The sequence below is a fragment of the Corythoichthys intestinalis genome, chromosome 2 (genome assembly GCF_030265065.1).
Source record: "Corythoichthys intestinalis isolate RoL2023-P3 chromosome 2, ASM3026506v1, whole genome shotgun sequence".
Taxonomy (NCBI): domain Eukaryota; kingdom Metazoa; phylum Chordata; class Actinopteri; order Syngnathiformes; family Syngnathidae; genus Corythoichthys; species Corythoichthys intestinalis.
In genome coordinates, this window is record NC_080396.1 from 46,532,984 (window position 1) to 46,551,365 (window position 18,382).

General features: G+C 41.2%; 1 protein-coding gene across 2 annotated transcripts in view; it reads left to right on the plus strand.

Moving 5' to 3' along the window:
* LOC130911671 (nidogen-2) overlaps window positions 1-18,382 on the plus strand; it is a 63,671-nt gene that overhangs the window by 23,323 nt on the left and 21,966 nt on the right. For both annotated transcript variants that reach the window (XM_057829276.1, XM_057829281.1), the window contains exons 4-15: window positions 2,026-2,127; window positions 2,265-2,404; window positions 4,417-4,549; window positions 4,904-5,227; window positions 5,368-5,476; window positions 7,950-7,989; window positions 8,073-8,182; window positions 8,276-8,409; window positions 8,524-8,635; window positions 8,815-9,015; window positions 9,096-9,326; window positions 17,533-17,679. In XM_057829276.1, coding sequence (XP_057685259.1) covers window positions 2,026-2,127; window positions 2,265-2,404; window positions 4,417-4,549; window positions 4,904-5,227; window positions 5,368-5,476; window positions 7,950-7,989; window positions 8,073-8,182; window positions 8,276-8,409; window positions 8,524-8,635; window positions 8,815-9,015; window positions 9,096-9,326; window positions 17,533-17,679 — 1,783 coding nt within the window. The remainder of the gene's footprint in view (window positions 1-2,025; window positions 2,128-2,264; window positions 2,405-4,416; window positions 4,550-4,903; window positions 5,228-5,367; window positions 5,477-7,949; window positions 7,990-8,072; window positions 8,183-8,275; window positions 8,410-8,523; window positions 8,636-8,814; window positions 9,016-9,095; window positions 9,327-17,532; window positions 17,680-18,382) is intronic.

An 18,382-nucleotide genomic window follows, 5' to 3' on the forward strand; every position in this document is an offset into this window, starting at 1 on the left:
AAAACACCGTCTTATATACGGGCCAATACAGTATTTACCGGTCGTAGTTTTGTTCCCCGAGCTGTATATAGATTAAACAAGCATGAGCTGAGAACAATACGTCCTCAATGGCCTCTGCTGGCAAACTACTAACCTAGGGCAGGCTTCCACCTATTGGTTAATAATTTCATGATTAATTATACCCGCCCTGATTTAAAAAGTAAAAAAACAGGCTCCGAGGATCAACATATACCAGCCCATACTAAATAGCTACCATATTTCAAGACGATCGATTCACACTTAGCAGAGGAATAGGACTTCAAAGTTAATGTCCACAAGAACAACAACAACAACCTGTGTGGCGACCTGATTGGCTATCACCTTGTAAAACACCATACCTAGACTGAAACACGATGAGAGGGAACATCATACTTTGGAGCTGTTTTTCGTTAGCTGAAACTGGGGCCTTCGACAAGGTGGAGGGAATTAAAGGCCATTTGAAATGAACAAAACCTTCAGGCGTCTGCTGAGAAGTAAAAAAGAAAAAAAAAGAAAAAGTAAAACAGCTGAAATGTATTTAGGGTCAATCAGAGGGACTGTAGTATATTGAGTCGCATCTCAATTACAATAGGGTGTGTATAAGTCATATTGACGGTGGAAAAAGCTTTGCAATGATTGCTTTTGGTCCCTTTTTTCATTTTGTCACTGTAGTGAAGACAAAACAAAAGCAGATTTCAAAAAGCCACCCTGCAATCTCCTAGACTAGACCCTGTAATTAAAACAAGCCTACAGGCTGCAAAAACAACAAAGAAGATGGTTAAAAGATGTTGTGGTAAACAATTAGGAACAACACACGTATACTTTCCATGGCTAGACTGAAGGTGAAGAGACAGCTGTGAGTCCTACTCACACGTCCTTAACATCATCATGAAAGATGTACACACACAGGAAGACAGCTGTGCACATCATGTAGCTTGGGAATTGTGTGTACAGATGATAGTCACATGGAGTCATCCACAGTCCTCCAAATGTACTGTAAGATCCGTATCTTTTGTCTTGAAAACGCTTGATTTTGATCAAGTGAGAGATTGGAACTGGTCTACATTTTCCAAATTTGAAATATATGACAATAATTTTTTGCGTTATGAGCGGTGCACAGTGTCATTCTAGATCGAGTGGGCCCCTTACGTTTGTTTTATTTTTATCCTTACAAAACATAAATAAACCTGGGTAACAATTTGAAAGACCACAAAATTATTATTTTAGGTCCGACAACTATTTTTAGTGAATTTTATGGTGAGGAATCCAAAACTGATCTCAGTTCTTTTCTACCACGTTAAAAAAAAATAAAATCCCACATCCTACCTACTTGCTATTTTGTCACCACAAGCGCACAACAGGCTACAATTTTTTTATAAAAACCTGTTTAATAAACATTGCTATCATGCATGTTCTTTCATATTTTATTGCATGTCAGTGTTTTAAAATTCTTATAAAACAAGCAGATATGTTGAGTACAAGGTTTTTATTTTTTTAACAAAAACATGGGATCCCATAATTCAAAAACTTGATGTGATGGAGAAAAAAATGGAATAATGTTCTGATTCTACACCCAAAAACTAGTTACATAAAAACAGCTGTTAAACCTAAAACAACAAAATCTTGTTCCCCAGTGTAATTATTACCTGTTGGCAGCTCTTTAGATGGATAATGTAAAATTAAACACTATATCATAACAGCATTTGATATATTAAAGCTTATTTTATTAATTCACATCAAATTAGACCATTACAATGACATATGTAATAAGAAAAACGTGTCCAAGTGAGATTTGAAAAAAAGTTTTATACATTCAAATAATCGCCTGTTCACGCACAGTACTTCTCACTGTCAGAAATGATATATATGTATGTATATATATATATATATATATATATGTATATATATATATATATATATATAATTTGCTATCTTATGTACTTAAAACTTGGAAGTAACTGAACTCACGCTTTAGTTTTTTATTAAAGCACAAAATCCCTCTTGCAGGTCAACACCTTCCAGGCGGTAATTGGTTACGATGAAACCGACTCGTACGTTCTCTTCCTCTATCCCGAACATGGCCTGAACTTCTTTGGGACGAGACCCAAGGTAAACTAAGCAAAAACAAGGACGCGCTTGTTTTTTCGTGAACACTCCTGCATGCAGATGCTCCGCATCCCCCGCACACCAGTGAAAACGGAGCCTCGCCTGTTCATACAACTTTGTATTGTTTGTCCTGTTCCCAGGAGTCATATAACGTGGAGATAGAACTTGCCGCTCGGGTGGGATTCAGCAGAGGAGAAATAACCTATCTCATTTTTTCCCGAACGGAGGGACCTTACTACAGTGTGACCGGCAACGAGCAGAGTATCAAACATCTCGACAAGTTAGTGCAAACTGTGATAGTATGACAACAGTACATGTGTCAATATCTAGAACAAGGGGATCTGGCTTGTAACACAAAACACTCAAATCCAAAATAATATTTCCATATTGAAATAAACCTGAACTGAGCCTTGACCTCCCATCTATCAGTGGGAGCCAACATCAGTACACCCCTGACCTCACAAATGTTCTCCTTGATGAATGGGAAGAAAACCCCACTTAATGGCATTCAATTTTATATGTTAACTTCCAGATGTCCCTTCAATACAAATTGCGTACCACAGATTGAGCAAGGCTATTGTTTTTATTAAATCATGAAAAAATGACCAATAGGGACTCGTAAAATTGTGTTGTAATATAGTTGTTGACAGCTACAAAGAGGATTTAGAATCATCACTCCCTCGTGCATGCGACATGATAAAAAAATCTTAAATAGCATTATTATTGGAACTAAAATCATATCTTGAGACGACTCGACTACTGTATGTACAAAAATTTGGCAGATCGCAGATGACGAGACATGAATCTTTAAATCTGCCGTCAAAGGATGAGATTTCTGCGGATTTAGCATTCAGCCCAATGGAGGAGGAAGCGTTTTTTAGCGATTCTGGTTCAAGTGTGGATATTTCGAACGATATTGTCGATCCAGAGGAATTATGTGACATACAGCAATAGATGTTTGAGTCGTATTTGGAGGGGGAGGAAGATTCAAAATGAGAAAGAGGCGACAGACACAACAAACATGAGGCTGATGACCAGAGCAGACTGCAAAATGTCATCGTTTTTATCTCTCTACTCCAATATTTTTTCAGATATTATTTGTCTAAGTATTTTTTCCGCCGATTGCTAAATAAATTGTATGGTCATGACAAATAACAGTCTTGTGCTAAATGGAATATGAAATATTAAAAATGCATTTATTCAGTACGACAGGGCTAAAGTACTGCATAATGGTAAAAACTGTCGACTTCTTAAACCTCCCGAACGGTATCTCATACCACCGGAGTTAGTCTGGCTCTTGTCATTTCCCTGCGGGGACTCGGAGATAGAGGAAAGAGTAAACAAAAGAGGAGGGTAAGAGCTAAGCTACATGCTAACCCGAACTGAGCGGCTTTTTCAAGTCTCTTCCTCGCCTTTCAAACATGAAAAATCACACAAAACTACCCTGACTCATGTCACACACGTCGGCGGAGGTGATTGCCCTCACCGATCAGCCAGCCCCCGGCGGCGAGCAAGTTTCGGGTGGTCTTCCCCTGCTGTGGCCCTGGCTGCCCGAGCACGGGCGCTCCCGTCTACCTCGGCCGGCAACAATGCTGTGCGACAAGCCGCCGGTCGTCGACTGACGGAGGCAGGCACTCCTGCCTTCTCGATGGACAAGGAGCATTGTCACCCACAAAATGCAAGCCACCTCCTTATTAAAACGTGTGCCATGATCCCAGTGTTTGACATAAAAAAAAAACACGTAGCTTACTCACTTCCTCGTCCGTCCAATGGTCCCTCGATTGTTGAACTTGTTTTGCCGGTTCTTTGCGATGAACAGGATCTTTTGGAAACCCAGAAAGGCTCACACCACTCTCTCTGGTGTAGGAACAAAAACCTGCACCACATTGGGCTGGCATGATTCGAAAGATAAACAAATTGATCTGCAAAATCAGCTCAATCCGCAGTCTTTTTTGCATACATATTGTGTATTATATACACATGCATGCATATGGCTGTATACTAGTGGAGATTATGTCAATTATTGACGTTACATTCACCTTCTTCCTCAACCCGAGACTCAAGCCGGAAGTCACACATTTTAATGGCGCGGGATTCAAAAAGATGAATAAATATATCGATCGCTTCCACACACATCCAAGCATTCCATTTCATTCAGGAGCATAAAATATGCATGTAATATGAAATAAACATGCTTTCTGGTGTCACATGCACTTTAAGCAATACGTGTTAAACCAAATAATGTATTCAATGCTTTACTACAATGACTTTTTTTTTTATCCCCAATTCAAGAGTTGGTAACACTGGAAATCCAGGCGTTTGGCTATTTCACACTGGGAACCGCTATTCATTTGACAACATTGTCCCTGCATCCATTGGTGGTCTCCTTGCAGCAACTTCCTCAAGAGATTACGACCAATCTCTGGTAATTTCTCTCTGTAACAGTTTTCATTCTTTTTTTTTTTTTTTTTTATAGTCCCTCTATCGTGAAGATACATATCTTTTAAATGTGAAACACTACAGACACGAGTATTGTTAGCTCATTGGTCGCCACTAACGGCGACAGACGTCCAATCCGTTTTGACTGTGAGGGCTGATAACGAAGGGTCACTGTCATAAAGTCACTGAATGATCTCTGCCAGCCCTCCAGTCAAAATAGATTGGCAATGGTCACCAATAAGATAACAACCTTTATGTAAAAGGAAATAAAAACTCTTAAAGCTGCTGTTACTTATAATGCCTGTACAAGGCTTGATTCCTCTGTGGTTGTTTGCCTCAGGGTGCCACAACCCCCGAGTATGACTTTGAAGAGTACTCATACAAAGGCAACCTTGACCTTGCCCATCAAGAACAAGAAAGTGTTTTCCCTGTGGCTGTTGAAGATCGAGAATTCCAGCCAGTGCTCGCTAATGAATCCCTACAGCCAGGAAGCTCCAATCTTCCTATAGCAGCATCCCAAGTCTCTCACGATGGTGAAGATTTACCTTTGACCTCTGAACCAAAGCTCAGATCAGAGGTAGTGGAGAGGCAGTATGCACCGCCATCTCCTCAAGAGGCCAACCCAGATGGGGGTGCTCAGTGGTCAGGGGAGCAGCAACCACAGGTAAACCTGCAATTACCAAAATCAGAAAATTGCTGAAATAAAACAAGTTCAATCAATATCTACCACGTCACTTATGTCTCGTCACATATGAAGGGTTGTTTGAAATATATGTTTCAAATCCCATGCTTTTCCTGCTTTAGGTTCCTGTGGAGGTGGGAGATTTGTATCCCCCTCACAGAAATGAGCCGCCACTGTCCCCTGGAGGTCATGTGGTCAGTGTGGAGGAAGATGTTGACTTTGACACAGGAGGTAAGACACCTTCGCAGAAATGTATATTTATGGCATACATAGTCGTAAATGCATGAAAGGAGGATGGCTGAGAGGAAGCGAAGGAAACGATATCTCCCCCTCAGCAGCTGCACAACAATACGGCTGTTGTACTGCTCTGAGGTGTGTGTGTGTGTGGTTGTGTGCACTTTGTGTGTATTTTAATGTCCATTGCTATACATAAATACCTTTCTCAATAAAATTGGACCTCCCATGAAATGTAGACGTTTTGGAAGTTTTTTTTTTTTTTTTTTTAATCTATTGAAATATATTAACATGGATTCTATGCATTCTTCTAAAATTTGAAATTCAATAAACATTATGATAAGTTATACCGGTATTTCTATTCACATACAGTGGGGCAAATAAGTATTTAGTCAACCACTAATTGTGCAAGTTCTCCCACTTGAAAATATTAGAGAGGCCTGTAATTGTCAACATGGGTAAACCTCAACCATGAGAGACAGAATGTGGAAAAAAAAACAGAAAATCAAATTGTTTGATTTTTTAAGAATTTATTTGCAAATCATGATGGAAAATAAATATTCGGTCAATACCAAAAGTTCATCTCAATACTTTGTTATGTACCCTTTTTTGGCAATAACAGAGGCCAAACGTTTTCTGTAACTCTTCACTTTTCACACACTGTTGCTGGTATTTTAGCCCATTCCTCCATGCAGATCTCCTCTAGAGCATTGATGTTTTGGGGCTGTCATTGGGCAACACGAACTTTCAACTCCCTCCTCACCCCATGGCAGTGAAAAACAGAAAAACAGCCCCAAAGCATGATGTTTCCACCCCCATGCTTCACAGTGGGTATGGTGTTCTTCGGATGCAATTCAGTATTCTTTCTCCTCCAAACACGAGAACCTGTGTTTCTAACGAAAAGTTCTATTTTGGTTTCATCTGACCATAACACATTCTCCCAGTCCTTTTCTGGATCATCCAAATGCTCTCTAGTGAACCGCAGACGGGCCTGGACGTGTACTGGCTTCATAAGGGGGACACGTCTGGCAGTGCAGGATTTGAGTCCCTGGTGGCGCATTGTGTTACTGATAGTAGCCTTTGTTACTGTGGTCCAAGCTCTCTGTAGGTCATTCACTAGGTCCCCCCGTGTGGTTCTGGGATTTTTGCTCACCGTTCTTGTTATCATTTTGACGCAACGGGATGAGGGAGATTATCAGTGGTCTTGTATGTCTTCCATTTTCTAATGATTGCTCCCACAGTTGATTTCTTTACACCAAGTGTTTTACCTATTGCATATTCAGTCTTCCCTGCCTGGTGCAGGTCTACAATTTTGTCTCTGGTGTCCTTCGACAACTCTTTGAACTTGGCCATAGTGGAGTTTGGAGTGTGACTGACTGTGGTGGACACGTGTCTTTTATACCGATAATGAGTTAAAACAAGTACCATTAATACAGGTAACGAGTGGAGCCTCGTTAGACCTGGTTAGACCTCGTTAGAAGAAGTTAGACCTCTTTGACAGCCAGAAATCTTGCTTATTTGTAGGTGACCCAATACTTATTTTCCACTCTAATTTGGAAATAAATTCTTTAAAAATCAAACAATGTGATTTTGTTTTTTTTTTCCACATTCTGTCTCTCATGGTTGAGGTTTACCCATGTTGACAATTACAGACCTCTCTACTCTTTTCAAGTGGGAGAACTTGGACAATTTGTGGTTGACTAAATACTTATTTGCCCCACTTTATGGAAACACACATTTTTCCCACAAAATAGGCGCAAATGAGTTTGATGCCACTGAAAAAAATTACTCAACACATGGCGAATGGGCATATACTGTCAAATAAACAGAGAAACTTTGTGGCATTTAAGATGTATTTTCATTAACATAGGTGTTTTGGTGTTATGAGAGTCTGTCACTCTGGACAGGCACTACTATTCTCCTACTTTGTGTTCCAAGTCAATGAAAAATTTCTTATAATTCTTTTTGTCTTTTAATTGTGATGACGAACCTTGTTACGGGATGTATGTCACGATGGTATAATGTTTTATTTTAGAGACGAAACATATTAAAAAGTTGCTATAAATAAAAATAACAAATTTGAGTCTGGTTACCTGAATATTCTGGTAAAGTACAGTAACAAAATATTTGTATTCTATCACATTGAAAAAGCTTTTAAGGTCCGTAAAAAAAATGTATCCTTGTCTTTTTGAAGGAGAATGTAAGCATTTGTCATCGCTATAAAGTGAGGGTAATGGTTTGGGATGCAGCACTGCAACAGCTATTCATTCTCCAAAGTTGTGCACATACATCATGTGTCCGTACATGTGCACATATTCTGGATGTGACTGTGTGTGATTTTCAGAAATGCTGGCCCATTTTTCTTTCTGTCAGTAGTATTCGGTATATTTATCATAAAGTCAAGCATGTATTTATTTAATTCATTCATTATTCAATTACTTAAATCTTAAGCCTTTTGTCTGTTTTTCAGTGATTCATTACACCACTGAAAATAAGGAAACATGTGCAAGGTACATTGCTGTTATAAGTATTGGATTATTATGGAATTTTCCGTCCGTCGAATTTCAGAGTAATTGATTTGTTTTTGATGCAGATTCCAGCAGCAGTGCTCTCAGAATGCATTTTGCTCTGACTATGCAACGGGTTTCTGCTGTCATTGTCGACCCGGCTTTTATGGGAATGGCCACCACTGCCTGCCGGATGGTTAGTGTTCAGCTCCTACTGTGCTCTTGTTGGGTTTTTCAAGTCTGTGAAACACACGAATCTTAGTGAGCCTGTTTATGTTTTTGTCTTCAGCCGCCCCCCAGCGCGTCAGTGGCAAACTCAGCGGAACTGTGACCGTGGGTTTGACTCCTGTGGAGCTCAACAACATCGATCTGCATGCTTACATTGTGGTGGGAGATGGGAGGGCTTACACAGCCGTCAGTGAGGTAGCAGCCGTTCACAAATTAATTTAATGAAGCTTAAAAAACTATGACAGATTAACTGCACGATACACATTTCATTTGCTGGGTTCTCTGCTGCCTTTTTGTGGGATTTGTTAGATCCCCGAGCCGGTGGGCTGGGCCCTGATGCCAGCTGCGCCGATCGGAGAGCTGTTCGGGTGGCTGTTTGCGCTGGAGCTGCCTAACAGCCAAGCAGGATTCAAAACAACAGGTATATAATTTTTTTCCCTGACGCCACAATTTATCATATCATTTGGCCAACGCACAAGATAGCAAAACAGTGTAATACTGTCACATTAACTCCCGTTTAATTACAAGTGAGGTTCTACGCTGAAAGCCATAAATATATGTATATTTTACAAATTAATGTACCGTATTTGTTGTTACCAGGGGCTGAGTTCACTCGTCGTGCCGAGCTTGTTTTTTACCCGGGCAACCAGCGGCTATCAATCACTCAGACAGGACGAGGCCTCGACGATCACAATCACTTCACTGTAGACACTGTGCTCAGTGGCGGTGTACCTTTTCTACCTCCTGCTTCTGAAGTTACCATGGATCCCTTTAAGGAAACATACCATTACTACCCATCAGGTAACCACAGCAACCACAGAAATGACCTGGCATAGAAGTGTGCCTTCTGGCCTATAAGCACCTGTTGCATTTGTCTCCAGTTGCCACATCCAGCTCCGTGAGAGAGTATACCGTGGTCTCACCGGACCAAGGATCCGAATCCTTCTCATTCCAGCTAAAACAGAACATCACCTTCCGTGACTGTCGACATGGCAACAGGGCTCTGCCTGTGGAGACCCTGCAGATTACCATGGAGAGGGTGTTTGTGATGTATGTGAAGGAGGAGCGGATCCTGAGATATGCCATCACCAACAAGATCAGCCCAGTAGGAGGTTAGTCGACACACAAGTGACAAATTTGTAATCGAAACTCACTCATCACCAACAAGATCAGCCCAGTAGGAGGTTAGTCGACACGCAAGTGACAAATTTGTAATCGAAACTCAGAATTACTATTTTTAGTTGTTTTTTTTCTAATTCCACCAAGCATTAGAGGGTGTGAAGGAATCTTTGGATGACTACTGTTTGGTTAATTAAGCTTAGGATTTAAAATTCGGTAAGATTGTAGTTTCACTTGTCATTGGATTCCTACTGGTTGGTTAGTTAAAGTTAGCGGTTATAACCCTGTTAAATTGTGGTCATTGTGTAGCACAAATGTATTTTGTAGTTGTCTCTGTCTTGCTTGTTGATTCGAAGAACGGCACCACAGCAGGTGCTGCATCGCTAAGCTTCCTATTCAACTCCAACAGGAAAAATAATATGTCACACAAATATGGAAGAATTGTTATGACAAAATCTCTTGTTCTTTTTCATCTGATGTGGTCTTCTTTTAATTAATCAATCTAATCCGATAATAAAAACAGATAGATATCCAAGACAAGAAAAAAAGCACCAGCACCAGGTCTCATTTTGATGTCACATTGATTATACAGGATACCAACAGACACAGACCTTCAAGTACACGCGCGCGCAGCTGCACACACATACACACACGCACACACACACGCTTTTACACCGACAGCACAGCTGGAAGAGCTTTTGGGGATCAGGGGTTTTGTAAACATGGGCTAAGTGCCGTGCGTTTGTGAGTGTGTATGCACATGCACGTGCAAGGAAGGGTCTCTCACACTCTGGGAAATAATATCCTATCCAATGACAGATTTTAAAGTAGGGGGTGGGTTGCCGGGCAGAATAACTTACCACTGATGTCATGAGAATCACCGGACTGACTTGTATGGTACTCAATTGAGCACAGACCTCCCCCAAGGCCAGCCAATCATTAAATTGTATAACTACCAAATTGTTCATCTTCTACTTCTCTATGAAGACTAAAATGGGAAGTTTTTCATTCTTCATCTACCATTGACAATCTTGACATAATATGAACATGTTGAATACAAAATTCACACCTAACTGATAAACTATAGCTGTCAGTGCCGATGAAATGAACAATGTTTGGAGGAATTTATTGAACATGGGAGTTGGGAAAGAGTGAAACTTGGATATGGGCCAACAGTGTGCAAACTTACACCCCTGGTTCCCTTGACCAGGCAGGACCAGCTGCAGCACACCCACGTGCTTTCCACGAGTAGTTCTTTTTTATGGATTTAGGTAATCAAAGCTCTTTTTAAGTTAGCTTGCTGATTAAGTATAATACTTGAATCCCAATTAGAAGCACATAAATTTACAAGATGTCAGAATCCAGAAATATGAGGCTGGGCCACATCGCAATTGCTTGTTTTTGGTGGGGTCTTTGTAATACTGTAATATTGGATTACAAATGTGCTGACTTTGTTAACTTGACAGTCTCGATAGTTGATTAATACCGTATATCTTAATGAAAGCCGCTTCCAGCTAGCTGACCCATAAGTGTTTTGCACTTGTCCGTATTCACATCTCCCTCTCATATCCACATTTGCCTTGATTACAAGCAAGCAAACATCAAGCTCTGGCCTCAGGAGATGGAAGCAATCTGGACTAAACGTCAGTGTCTGTGTGCACTGTGCAGGGGATTTTCTGTCTGTGTAGTGTATACCATCCATGTCTGACTCACTCTACTGTGAGTGCTGAGTAGCATGTGGTTAAAAGTGGAAATTTAATGGTGCTAGGTTGGGATTCTCAAAGTAAGGAATGTGAACTAAAAACTAGCCAAGCACTTTACATTCCATTTGTATTTTATCTTAAATTCTAAATATTTCAACTTCAACAACTTTTTTTTATTTTGAAAACTACGGTAGTTGCACAATTTTTATGTACCATATATTTTGTGTGAAATAATGAAACTGTTATTTAAGTGCAGTTTTTTATAAAAGCTGTGTTAAAACTGCCTTATGTCAAAGTGTCTACTCACTATAGAGCAATTCATATTTTACAGTTTCTTTGTTTTTGGAGAGTTTTCTTGGTGCAATTTTGTGTGACCTTTTTTTTTTTTTTTTTTTTTTAAACAGCATATAATGCTGCCTTATGTAATTTTCTTTGAGGTTTAAGAGTATTTAAAGAAGACATAAATGTGAGGAAATGTTAATGCTTGTCTGAGAAAAGTTTATAAAGTGTGTGTTAAGGGGTTTAATAGCCTTAAAAATACAGAGTAATTGTAAAAAAAAAATAAAGTGACTACTTACCTTACTTTTTGGGAGGTGGGGAACATAGCCACCACGATGAATGAGTCACCAACGTAATATAGAATATATATATTTTGTGGAATAAAATCTCTGCCACATTTTTATTCATTATTGGGTCTAATACACTAGAATATTTCAAAGTTGGTTACAATGTGGCAGTTTTATGGGTGATCCTTGGAGTAAAAAGTTCGAGAATCACTGGTATAGTATTTCAGAAAATTATATTTTGTTTTTTGGTTTTTGAGCTTGTTTGGAAAATATGAGCTATTGTGTTTTCCCCCCGAGTGTTTCTGAAATATTGAACTTTTTTTTTTTTTTTTGGGGAAAAAGATTAAAAACAAAAACAAAACAAAAAAACAATGGCATTGTATCAAAACACTCATAGCATCCAGCCATTCTTTGCTTGCATTTTTGATTTGATCTATTTACTAGCAAAAAATGACATATGGGACACGGAAACCAAGAAAATAATTTTCTTTATCCAAGATTTCATCTCAGTGAATGCCTCTGCCAGAATTTGTATTGATAAACAGATTAAAATGAAGTTGTACTTTTCATTTGTAATGTTGAAACAGTGTGCCAATGGGGGGTTGAAAAGTTGAAAACATTTTGTGTTGTAACATGGTCAATGTGAGGTCATGGTGTAGGGAACCTTTCACACACACATCTGCTCACTTATCACACTGTGTGTGTGTCAAGTCGCAGTGTGCCTAACTTCAACCATGTGTTGAATATTTAGAACATGAAGGAAGTCACTTCTTAAAATGAAACCATCCTGTGGGAATTGGTCTGACGTATTTACTTAGCCTTGTTGCGGTAATCATCCTAAGCACTTAACACTCGATAGTCAAAAGGTCAACTCAATGTGAATTTTGCACTTAGGTTGTTTTCATTAATTGTTTGGCACTTTTACTGTTGTTGCGTGCATTTAAAAAAGAAAAAGATTTTCGATGTTTCAACCAGATATCTACCGTATTTTTCGGACTATACGTCGCACCTAAGTATACGTCGCACCAGCCAAAAAATGCACAATGAAAAGGAAAAAACATATATGTCGCACCGGAGTATAAGTTGCATTTTTGGGGGGAATTTTATTTGACAGAATCCAGCACCAAGAACAGACATGTCATCTTGAAAGGCGATTTAAAATACAATAGAGAACAACAGGCTGAATAGGTGTACGGTACACTAACATTACATGACGCTAGAAGTTAGATCGGGTCTAAAGAAATCCAGCCTGACCCGACCGGCCCGCGGGTGTAAAAGCCCGACGCGGCCCGATCCCAATCAATTAACTTGATTTGCTTGCCCGAGTCCGAAAAAAACTGAAATTTTATGTTTTATTTGTAGGCCAAGCCCGAAAAAAAAAAAGAAAAAGAAATTTTATGTTTTATTAGTGAGGACTCAGGAGGAAGAAATGCGGGGATGCGATACTTGGTTGCGTTTTGTGTGATCACGTTTGCGACGATGAGGCGCATATATGCATAATGATAAAAAATTAAAGCCTATCTTTTGTAACGAATTCTCCCAGTTAAACAAGACTGTAAGATGGATATTCAATAAACATTTATATCTTTTATATTTGCGTGTCTGTTCGGACAGGCGGATAGTGGATTTGACATTTATTTTAATCTCCTCAAGTTTGCAGAAAAAAAAAAAAAACGCAAGTTTTCTCCATGTTTAAATAGTCTACATATTTATATGATCATTATAAATGGATTTACACAACGAAATAACGTTGGAAAAGTTTGTTAAATATATTTCTCGTATGAGACCAATGCGCCACATTTGTTTATATTCAGCGAAGCCGACACAGGTTTCCGTATAGCACCTTCAACAATCAGTTTGAATCCTTTCCATATCCCACTCCCACCGCAGTTGTTTGCTTTTCAATTCCCCTGTCTTTAGTTTGTTTTTCACTCCTATAGCTGCTCCATATCGTAAAGGAAATACCAGGATGCTCGCGGAGGGCGCCGCAGGGCGCTGGGAGGGGAAGATTGAAAAAAGAGCCACTTTGTTCACGTGCGCAGACAGGCACAGCGCCTTTTCTGTTTTGTCCAAATTATTTATTTTATTTAACATCCACACACCGTTTTAGTATGAATATATGAATATATATTTATTTTAAAACAGTTAGTGAGAGAGAAGTCGCCCCGACCCGACCGTAAATAATCACACGTAAGTCACTCCAGAGTATAAGACGCACCTTCTTCCAAACTATGAAAAAAACTGCTTAAAAAACTTATAGTCCGAAAATACGGTATACTAGTGCTGTTGTAGTGTTATAACTAGGGCTGTCAAAATTAAAAGTTTTTGACGCAATTAATGCATATGCCCCGCTCAAACAGATTAAAATGACAGCACAGTGAAATGTCATCTTGTTAATTGTGTTTTTGGGAGTTTTGTCGCCCTGGCGCTTGGGTGCGACTGATTTTATAGGCTTCAGCACCCATGAACACTGAGTAAGTAATTATTGAGATCAACAACGGCGGGCTACTAGAGTATTTTTTGAGAGAAAATTTTACAAATTTTATTAAAACGAAAACATTAAGAGAGGTTTTAATATAAAATTTCTATAACTTGTACTAACATTTATCTTTTAAGAACTACAAGTCTTCTAATGCCATCTTGTTGATTTATTGTTATAATAAACAAATACAGTACTTATGTACCGTATGTTGAATGTATATATATCCATCTTGTGTCTTATCTTTCCATTCCAACAATAATTTACAGAAATAGAATAGAATATGGCATATTTTATAGATGGTTTGAATTGCGATTAGGACCATGTTCCGCACCTCCATTGTTGAGGCGGCCGATCGGAGCTGTGGCCGTAAGGTGGTTGGTGCCTGTCGTGGCGGCAATCCCCGAACCCGCTGGTGGACACCGGTGGTAAGGGATGCCGTCAAGCTGGAAGGAAGGAAGGAGGCCTATCGGGCCTTTTTGGCCTGTGGGACTCCGGAGGCAGCTGACAGGTACCGGCTGGCCAAGCGGACTGCGGCTTCTGTGGTCGCCGAGGTAAAAACTCGGACATGGGAGGAGTTCGGCGAGGCCATGGAAAACGACTTCCGGATGGCTTCGAGGAAATTCTGGTCCACCATCCGGCGTCTGAGGAGAGGAAAGCAGTGCACCATTAACACTGTGTATAGTGAAGATGGTGTACTGCTGACCTCGACTCGGGACGTCGTGAGTCGGTGGGGAGAATACTTCGAAGCCCTCCTCAATTCCACCGACACGCCTTCCTTTAAGGAAGCAGAGTCTGGGGACTCTGAGGTGGGCTCTTCAATCTCTGGGGTTGAAGTCACTGAGGCGGTTGGTAAGCTCCTCAGTGGCAAGGCCCCGGGGGTAGATGAGATCCGCCCGGAGTTCCTAAAGGCTCTGGATGTTGTAGGGCTGTCATGGCTGACACGCCTCTATAACATCGCGTGGACATCGGGGACAGTGCCTCTGGATTGGCAGACCGGGGTGGTGGTCCCCCTTTTTAAAAAGGGGGACCGGAGGGTGTGTTCCAATTATAGAGGGATCACACTCCTCAGCCTCCCCGGTAAAGTCTATTCAGGGGTGCTGGAGAGGAGAGTCCGTCGGGAAGTCGAATCTCGGATTCAGGAGGAGCAGTGTGGTTTTCGTCCCAGCCGTGGAACAGTGGACCAGCTCTACACCCTCGGCAGGGTCCTCGAGGGTGCATGGGAGTTCGCCCAACCAGTCTACATGTGTTTTGTGGATTTGGAGAAGGCGTTCGACCGTGTGTCTAGGGGAGTCCTGTGGAGGGTGCTCTGGGAGTACGGGGTACCGAGCCCCTTGGTAAGGGCTGTTCGGTCCCTGTACGACCGGTGTCAGAGTCTGGTCCGCATTGCCGGCAGTAAGTCGAATTCGTTCCCAGTGAGGATTGGACTCCGCCAAGGCTGCCCTTTGTCACCGATTCTGTTCATAATTTTTATGGACAGAATTTCTAGGCGCAGCCGAAGCGTTGAGGGTGTCCGGTTTGGTGGCCTCAGCATTGCATCTCTGCTTTTTGCAGACGATGTGGTGCTGTTGGCTTCATCAAGCCGTGACCTCCAACTCTCACTGGGGCGGTTTGCAGCTGAGTGTGAAGCGGTTGGGATGAAGATCAGCACCTCCAAATCCGAGACCATGGTCCTCAGCCGGAAAAGGTGGCATGCCCTCTCCGGGTCGGGGATGAGATCCTGCCCCAAGTGGAGGAGTTCAAGTATCTTGGGGTCTTGTTTACGAGTGAGGGTAGGAGGGAGCGGGAGATTGAAAGGCGGATCGGAGCAGCGTCTGCAGTGATGCGGACTCTGCACCGGTTCGTTGTGGTGAAGAAGGAGCTGAGCCAAAAGGCGAAGCTCTCGATTTACCGGTCGATCTACGTTCCTACCCTCACCTATGGTCACGAGCTGTGGGTCGTGACCGAAAGAACAAGATCACGGATACAAGCGGCCGAAATGAGTTTCCTCCGCAGGGTGTCCTGGCTCTCCCTTAGAGATCGGGTGAGAAGCTCGGTCATCTGGGAAGGGCTTGGTGTCGAGCCGCTACTCCTCCGCGTTGAGAGGAGCCAGTTGAGGTGGCTCGGGCATCTGGTTCGGATGCCTCCTGGACGCCTCCCTGGAGAGGTGTTCCGGGCATGTCCCATCAGCGGGAGGCCCCGGGGTCGACCCAGGACACGCTGGAGAGACTATGTCGCTCGGCTGGCCTGGGAACGCCTTCGAATCCCGCCGGAGGAGCTGGCTGAAGTGGCTGGGGAGAGGGAAGTCTGGGCTTCCCTGCTGAAGCTGCTGCCCCCGCGACCCGACCCCGGAATAAGCGGAAGATAATGGATGGATGGATGAATTGCGATTAATTGCGATTAATTACGATTAATTAATTCTGAAGCTGTACTTAACTCGATTTACATTTTAATCGTTTGACACCCCTAGTTATAACCCATTAAAAAACAAAGATTTGTATTAAAAAGGTGAAGCAAAACATGGAGACAAATAATACAACGACATACTGTAGCATATATCTGTAACGACCCGGGGGTTAGTCTCGGCCCTGAGACAAAGCAAGAGGAGGCTTGACGAGGCTTTCAGTCCATACAACTGAATTTATTTAGAAAACAAGATGATTAAAGGCTAAAATGTGAGCCACTTTAGGCTGGACAGCATGGGATTCGGGCTACACAGGGAGGACGGCACTGCTCTTGCACAGCAGACAAACGTTGGACACTGCAATCAAAGAAAGCACTGTAAAAAAACAAAAAACAAAAAAAAAAACACAGCAAACAAAGCTTCCCCTCTGGAACTATTGGTGGACAGCCAGAGACTTGACTTTAAAATCGCTTTTAAAAGCAGTAAAAACAGTTAGTAAAAACAAAAAAAAAATAGGTAAAATTATAACATTTTTACCCATCCGCCCCTGCTAACAATGTGCCTTTACCAACTACTGCCAGTCCTCCCGTATTCATGCAGCGTCCGTCCACAGAGATGGACGGTCAACCCTTTGGAATCCTCTGCCCATGCCGCATTTGTAGCTGACCACATTTCCCATCCACAAATCAATGTGTCCAGGTGTTCATTTGTCTCAATTTGGAGAACCAGGGAGAAGAGTTAGGGCTCGCACACCGTTTGCCACACCTTCATGTCCCACTGCCTGTTACATATCTTCTGTGGAGAAACTGATGATACTAATAATTGATGCATATTGTGAATATCTCCATTTACAATATGTCCTGTATGGCTCTACAAAATTGCTACCAGTTGTCTAAGGTGCACCCAAATGTATACTTGAGTCAATATGAAACCATGTTTACTCTTTTGATACATAAGTTAGAAATATGAATGTAACTTTTACACATTCTGATTTAATACTAACCTACAGTGTTTGTCTATTCAACTTTCAAATGTATTTAACGATTTGTTTCTCTTGCATTGCTTCAGCGGGTTTGACAGGACCAGAGCTGGTTAACCCTTGCTATGATGGAACCCATGACTGCGACACAACTGCTCAGTGCATTCCACTGGAGGACAAAGCTTTCCAGTGCCGATGTGGAACTGGTTACAGAGGGGATGGACAAAACTGTTACGGTAGGATGCTTAGTTTTCTGTTAACATGTTCAATAAGTGACCTGAGGCCTATATTTTTATTGTTCTGTTGGACTATCGTATGAGTAGAGAGGTAGTACTCAAACTGTGTAGTTGCTTGGATACAGATACTTGGGTAAAATAAATAAATAAATAAATAAAAATAAGTGACTGGTAAAAGTATTGCAAGCATTACAACATCTTCAGTAAAATTAAAAACGACTATAATGTACTTAAGGGAAAAATTAAACAATATTTACTGTGAAATATATGATATACTGCATGTCTTAACTTCACACAATGAAGATAACAATTCTGTTCACAAATGTAATTTGCTCTTTTATCACTTTGAATAATGCTTGTACCCTGCCGTACGTTACGCCAGCAAAACAATGTGTTTTCATGGCTTTGCTAAAGTTGTGAAATGACAAGAGGTGGGTAGTAATGTATTACATGTTACTGGGGTGCTTTTTGAGAAAAATGTACTTCTAAGAGTAGTTTTACTAAGCCATACTTTTTACTTTTACTTGAGTAGATTTGTGAAGAAAAAACTCTTACTCCGCTACTTTGGGCTGGACAAGAGTCCTCACATTTTTCCTCTTTATTCTGCATATTAGATTTATTTATTTATTTTTGCTAGCGATGCTATTGCCAAGTGTAGCGCTACTAATTTCACCAATGAGACGTCGCAACAATAATCACATGA